At 39.7% G+C, this 7,679-nt stretch overlaps 1 protein-coding gene across 1 annotated transcript in view; it reads left to right on the top strand.

Moving 5' to 3' along the window:
• ATF6 (activating transcription factor 6) overlaps positions 1-6,609 on the top strand; it is a 229,754-nt gene extending 223,145 nt beyond the window's left edge. Inside the window, exon 15 of the mRNA XM_017892659.1 lies at positions 1,249-6,609. Coding sequence (XP_017748148.1) covers positions 1,249-1,457 — 209 coding nt within the window. The 3' untranslated portion in view covers positions 1,458-6,609. The remainder of the gene's footprint in view (positions 1-1,248) is intronic.
• The last annotated feature ends 1,070 nt before the right edge of the window (positions 6,610-7,679 follow it).

Raw genomic sequence — 7,679 nt, 5'->3', positions numbered from 1 at the left:
ATCGAAATAATTCTACATTTAAATTCAATTCTTTGTCTTGAAAAGCCAAACATTTAATTTTAAAATCATTGGTTGGCTGTGTGTCATCTTCGTAGAAAGGCAGTACAGAATGAGGCTGTCACCAGCAGTTCTTCCCCAGCCCCACACCCTGCTCTGGATTCATGGATGAAAATGCCAAACTCAGATGCCTTGTTACCTACTCAGAATTCTTCCATGTTCACACATCTTTTTACTGTATTGCTGTGATTATTCAGCTGGGCTTGAAAAATATTATCTATTTATAATTTTCTCATCAGTTTTATGTCTAAGTTTCATTGACTACAAGTTGGAAAATGACCACCCAGAATTACAAATCAGGGAGTAATTTAGTCCTCTCCCTAAAATCAAGAGCTTTTATCCTCATAGGAAGTAGGAGTGGAATATAGTCTGTGTGTGTATTTAAACTCATGATAATGGGTTGCCCCTTATGTAGAAAGCATGACTCCGCATGGTTTTCCCATTCCCTCTGCACATACTCTCTAGCTTACCTGCAAGTTCTAGAGACTCCCTTTAATTCCATGTTGGAATTGTACTTGACACTTTGTGCCTGGAACCAGGAACTCTGGAAATAAAGATCTCCTCAATATGGAAGAGAAGTGATCTCTGGAAAAGAGCATAATTGTCAGATGTCTATAACTTGTCAGTTTTCACTGTACCTTGCGCTTCTAATGGCAAACCTTTACATTCGTAGTTGGAAGTGTCTTAATGAAGTCAGAAATATTACTGATGAATAGGAGCTAAGCACACTTGCCCAGTATCTCCTTACCATTCGCATGGAATGCTGGTCCTTTTGACAGTTGTTTCTTCCCATTGTTGAAGGCAGGAAGGAGGACTTAGGAATTCTCTTTATTCCCCACTAAAAACCCCTTCTGTTCCAGTTGCTCTAACCAGAGTAATACACTGCATGGAAAGCATGCAAGATATACGATGTCTGCAGACAGATGCTCTGTGGCGTTATTAACCCTGGCAGTTGCTTTAGCCCTTGTTTAGTCAATGGAGGTTGTTTGGGAGCTAGAATTGGGAGAGGACAGGCCATCCTGGCACCCCGCCCACCTGTAGCTCTGCTTAGTGACTGAGAGTGCCTTTGTAACCTTGAAAGTTTATTGACAGTTCACATGCTTAAAACACATTTCTCTCTGGGGCTGAAGCTTATGGCAGAGATGCACATTCTATTGAATATTTATTCTTTGTGTGTATTCCTGTCTGCAGAGAATGTGATCAATGGGCAGGACTACGAAGTGATGATGCAGATTGACTGTCAGGTGATGGACACCAGGATCCTCCACATCAAAAGCTCATCAGTTCCTCCTTACCTCCGAGATCAGCAGAGGAATCAAACCAACACCTTCTTTGGCTCCCCTCCTGCAGCCACAGAGGCAGCCCATGCTGTCAGCACCATCCCTGAGTCATTACAATAGTACCCTGCAGCTATGCTGGAAAACTGAGCGTGGGACCCTGCCAGGCTGAAGAGCAGGTGAGCGAAATGCTGCTTTCTGCCTTGGTGGCAGGCAGAGAACTGTCTTGTACTAGAATTCAAGGAGGAAAGAAGAAGAAATAAAAGAAGCTGCTCCATTTTTCATCATCTACCCATCTATTTGGAAAGCACTGGAATTCAGACGCAAGAGAACAATGTTTCTTCAGTGGCAAATGTAGCCCTGCATCCTCCGGTGTTACCTGGTGTAGATATTTTTTCTGTACCTTTCTAAACCTCTCTTCCCTCTGTGTTGGTTTTGTGTTTAAACAGTCATCTTCTTTCAAATAATATCCACCTTGCCATTTCACTTATTGATTCATAAAGTGAATTTTATTTAAAGCTATGCCGCACATGCATGTTCAAATGGTTTCCACTGATTCGATTTTTCATTCATTTAATGCAAACTCATTCTGGATATTGTGCTTATTTGAGAAAACACATTTCAAAACCAAAACGGCCAAAACACTCCAAAAACAGTCAAAACAATTTGGACCTTTCTAAAGGAAAAACTCCCAGTTGGTAAAGTTTATCTTTACTTAGGATTTGTGGCTCACACCTAAACAAAGTGGGTCAAGGAATGTGTACAAATTTGAGAAAATAGAAGGGTAAGGGAAGGGCCAGTGGTGGGGTTTGAAGAGAGGAGATAGCTCCATTAATACACATGTTTAAAAGATGGAAAGTTCGATGTGATTGCAGTATGAGATTAAAGCCACAGCTATTGTTTATTTTGAGGACTCTAGGCCACCAAGTATCAGCACACATACTTGTATTTTCTCTTTACTAATCTGGTATAGGTCCTCATGGACCACAGGACAAAGCTTTCATTTTTATTCATTCTTCTATTGAAATTATACCAAAATCAGCTGAGGAACATGGAAGTAACTTTAGACTTAAACAAGACAAAAGCTTTTTCACTGGAGAATTGACAAGTATTTGCTCCTTAAAACAATCCTGATTACTGAATGTGGATTCTTGCTGAGGGAATGCATCCCATAATATGGCAACGATTTTCAGTTTCTCAAATGAAAAGACAGTGAAGGAATTAAATCTTTTGTTCTCCCATGGTTAAAAAAAAAAAGTTGTGTTCATTTTACTGTACTATGCCTCTTTTTTTTTTTACCATAGTAGACAATTATGTTTCATTTGATAAATTCATAGAAATGGATCTGAGACAGTGATGTCCGCTCTAATGTTCTGCCTTCAGTTTCTAAAGTGAGTCTTCCTCCCTCTCCTACAAAACTTTTCCATTTTTTGATGTAACTCATCTACAAACACTGTTTCTTACCCCCATTGACTTGCCTTTGTCAGATTTATTCTTGTTCCACACTATAGCAATCAGTTTCTCTTCTTGCTTGCAAGAAAGGGAAAGAGAAATTATAGCAACCTCTCAAGGATTATACATAGCTAGCTAGTTTTCTGCCTGTGAAATTAGGCCTGGCTCCTAAATAATTTTAAAGAACCATCAGCACTTCTAACTCTCTGGACTGGTGCCTTTTTGTCCAAGCTAGTTAAATGCTTTCCAAGGAAATCAGTTCAACTTTTGTGAGCGGGGAAAAGGAGGGCTTTATTGTTGTATTACCTGGGATTCTGGAGTTTGAAAAGTGCTAATTAACCTTCCTCTTTTTGCACATTACAAACTTTTTTAAGTCAGTGCAGCACTTCCCTTAGATTTGGCTATCCTGGGTGATTTTCAGACAAGAACCATTTTCCCTGGGGACCATTCTTCTAATGGGTGCCAAGGAATATAAGGCAAATGCCCAGAAGACCTTCAGGTGACTGGGCAGTCTTATCGTGGCATATTTCTCCTGACTTTGCCCCTTCCCATTACTGTAATATGAATTAGCCACACCAGAGGCTGTGACCATGGCTAGTAGACAGTGGCAACGTAGTCATCCCCAAGCTGCTCATCTGCTGGAACTGTCATACGTTATCATGGTCAGTGTAAACCTGGTTTGTGTGAGGTGGTTATAAATAGAGTTTCCCTCCTCTCCATGACATAGAATCACAGGAGAAGGACCTATCTCATGTCATGGCCTTCTTGTTCTTAGTGCTTCACTTTTACTTCATCTCTCGATTCCCAGCTTTTTCTGTGATCATTTTACCAACTCCTCAGATGGAAGATTTTGGTTATGTCGTATTCACCAATGTTAGTCCCTGTCTTTGGGTAGCGGTTGGGAGGGAGTCTCCACTGAAGAGCAGGAAGGTGGTAGCAGACGGGCAGCCCTGCCACAGAACTAGGGGTGCCTGTGAGGTGCCGCCCAGAGCAGCCTGGGAGCTTTGCCTTCTTTTCTGTCTCACTATCCCTTCTGCTCTTTGTCATTGCCTGTTCTTGAATGGATCTTTGAGATGAGGGAACAGGATTCTCCTAAGGGTAGAGTTTCAGGAAATGAGTGAAAGGAAATTGACAAATGCAAAGAAGTAGTCTACTTTTTAAATTGCTGGCAAAGCTATAATGAATCCCTAGGCACAATCGTCATTTTTATTTTAATGTTTGTATGCACAAGGCCCTTTAGGAAATAAGAAGTTGCCATGCCAGATTATTATTATTTTTTTTGTGTGTGGTGGGATTGCCTTTTGGGGGTTGCAGCCAGAAATTGTGGGTAATATGTGTATTTTTTTATTTATTAAATTTTAAATGGGATTTTGCAAGCTTATGAGACAATTAGATAAACTCATGGAGGAGGCAGGTCCTCCTGTTATTAGATGATTTTGTGCTCTTTGAGCTGACAATAATACAGTCTTGAGAAGTAATGGTGGAGGCTGATGGGAACAGTCTTTCTGCAAGTCCCAAATTTTTAAGGCTTAATGGAAGTAAGTGGATGTTTCCTCATGTTAACTACTGAGTCAGATGTTAGGAGCTTGTCCCTTTGGGGTTGACTTATGTCCAGCAGTACAGGGACACAGCTTTGTTAGAGTGTCAGTGTAAACTAACTCCAAAGTTAGGAGTTAATGTGAAAGGATCAACCTTGAAACAAACCTGTTGTTTGCCATGCTTGTAGTATAGAAATTTCACATTGAGTTTTGGGTGGGATTTGTGTTTTCACAAGTAAAAAATCCCCCATAATTATAAAACTCAGACCATAATTATAAAACTCAGAGCATCATCTAATTTAAAAACAAAAAAATGACTACAAGTTCCAGCACAAAACTGGCATTTCTTTGCCATTTCTTGCCAGTAAGAAGTAGACATGGAGGTATTTGAAAGCAATGTTATGTGAGTCATTCTTAAGCGTTCCAAGTAAATTTAGAAACAGACAAGGAACTTGGGATTCAAATTGATTTTTCAAATCATTTTTTAAAGAGACATCATCCTGATTAAATCCTCTTGGCCTGAACCTTCCTCCCCAGTGTGTATTCCCCGGTAGTCACCACAGCAAGATGCTGGTGAGACTGCCGTGGCAGCATTTAACATCGTTAAAACTGGAAAACTCTCAAGCTCTTTGCCACTTTGCTACTATTTTTTGATTCTTGCCATTTTACTAAGCTCAGGTTGTGAAGCTTGACAGAAATGTATTACAGGAAAAACTTGCAATTGTATTTGACTTTCTAACACATTGCAAAGTTTCAAAGTGACTTTCACTTTCAACAACATATTAGAAGTAACCACTTTTGCTTTCACAGCCTGAAGAGCTAGAGCCTGATCCGATGCCCCCTTTCACTCTGAAGTCATGGGAAATTTTCCAGCCATGAAAGCCCTCTTTCCACTGCATACTGATGGGCTGACTCAGCTTCCTTCAGCTGACTGAGATCTTTTCATTGGCTATTTGCTATTTCATACCAATTAACTATTGGCTATTTCATGCCAATTAACCTCTTAAATAAGATTGTTAATTGCCAAAATTGATAGATACTTATTACCATCTGTGGACTCCATATTCCTTACCAAAAATGTTATTTTCATCAGTCTTGAGTCGTTCTAACTTACAGAAATTAGGATTGTTGCTGCTAATATGAATACCAATTATAACTTTTAAAAACAAGAATAAAGCCTAAAAGATAGAGAATGAAATATAAGAAATGTTCATTCCCACCCCTAATAACATTTGGAAGTGAATATTCCCATTTCCTTCCACCCACAGGGACTGGGATTGATTTTTAATTTTCTAGGAAACCATACTGGACTATCCAAAAAGATGTTGCCAGAATCCGAAAGGAACTATGCTTGTAAAAGAAAAGCAGTTTTCTCCTACCTAAGAAAAAGAAAGTAAAGTGTGTTCTGTTCTTATCTTTTTAATGACTAAGCTTAAAACAGTTTATTTTGGGTAAGACTAGAACTTTTGGCAGTTTATTCTAATATCTGTATTATTAGATGCAATCAAATTTATGCAAAGAAGAATGACAAAGGTATCTGATTAGGAAATTTGATCTTACGTATGAATCCATGTCATGGCCAGCCACTGTCACACAGTAGGTGCCATTCTCAACATATTGGTTTGCTAACTTTAAGCATTAGGGATTTAGCACACTAAAATACTTTTAATTATGTTAGGCTTGGTAACTAAGGAGTAAATAAATCATAGTTTATCATTTGCCAAGGCCAACAAACAACACTGTTGTGCTGTTTGCTCTCGATGAAGTTGAATAAACCAGGAGGCTTGGCATATCCCCTTTATGTTAATCCCAGCTAGAGATTAGCAGGTTGACTTTCACAGCAATTGTATATTGGTCCATTTTAACTCATACTTGCCATAATTTCCAGGCCAGTCACCAGGACAGAGGAGATGATGGGGAAACAGAGCTTTAGATGAAAACTACTATGCACTACTAGCCTTTGAGGCACTGGTTTCCTGTTACCACTTTGGCAAGTATGGCTGGTCTAAGTCCAGTAGGGCTTCATCCATGGAGCTGTTAGAACTGAGGAGGGAGTGTCAGAGATACCGTTTCACCAGGATCTTTTTGCTCAGGTTGTACCCATGCCAATTGAAGAACGTGTTAAAGATGAGGAGGAGAGATGTACCATTCTCTCCCTTAATAATGATGTTGGTTTGCAAAACCTAAAGAAATAATAACAGCAGACTATTTCATACTTTCAAGCAAGTCTTTATAATATAATACCTGTTATTTCTCTAAAATTCAAATAAAGAATTTTAAACTTACCTTGTTTTATTCTGTTTGTAGAAAGAGAGAAAAAAGCCCCCAAATGAATCTTCAGTGTTGGAGGATTAGTAATGAGAAAGGAAGCCTGAAAAAGCTTTGTGGCTTGTGTTACTGTTAAGATGAAACTGTTGAACTATTTTCCACTCTTCTCCCAAGCCTAATTAAGTAAAAATTTCCTTTATTTAAGTGTCCAGATATTTAAACTACAATCTTATCAAGGAAAAAAAAATCGAAAAACCCATATTTTATCTTTCTATGTCTTCAGGAAACTGGGTTACTCAGTCACACATCTTGTCCTCACCAAAGGCCTCTTCCTAGCTTGCAATGGCAAATGCCACCACACTTGAAACTAGTCACTGCAGACTGACAGCAAGGGATCCGTCCAGGAGTAATTAATGCAGGCATTTGCTGAACACCCAATGAATGCCTCCGACACTGGTTTAACTATATTATCTTATTTCAATCTTCTCTACATCCTATTTTGTAAGATGGTTATTAATAAGTAATGGAGCTGGCCAGGTGCAGTGGCTCACGCCTGTAATCCTAGCACTCTGGGAGGCCAAGGCAGGTGGATTACTTGAGCTCAGGAGTTCGAGACCAGCCAAGCAAAATGGTGAAACCTTGTCTCTACAAAAAATACAAAAATTAGCCAGGCATGGTGGCGGGTGCCTGTAATCCCAGCTACAAGCTACATGGGGAGCTGAAGTGGGAGGATCACTTGAACCCAGGAGGTGGAGGTTGCAATGAACCGAGATCACACCACTGCACTCCCGCCTGGGCGACAGAGTGAGACCCTATCTCAAAATAAAAATAAAAAATAGTGGACCCAATATTTGGGCCCAGCCAATTATGTGAATTATTCACCACTATATTATTCCACCTCCTGATACATAGATCTGGCATAAGGTCATGCCCTAAAAGAGCTCACAGTCAGCCCATGGAGCCATATACATAAATTACAAAATGACAATAACATCAGGGTTCTCTGAGAGGCAAAACTACATTTGTTTCAGAAGATACTTTAATGGACTTATTTAGAAAATGAGACCCACCCACCCACCCACCCCCC

Source organism: Rhinopithecus bieti, unplaced genomic scaffold, assembly GCF_001698545.2.
Source record: "Rhinopithecus bieti isolate Rb0 unplaced genomic scaffold, ASM169854v2 scaffold_22442, whole genome shotgun sequence".
Taxonomy (NCBI): Eukaryota; Metazoa; Chordata; class Mammalia; order Primates; family Cercopithecidae; genus Rhinopithecus; species Rhinopithecus bieti.
The sequence above is the reverse complement of the archived record's forward strand: the minus strand, read 5'-3'. Positions and strand labels throughout refer to the sequence as shown.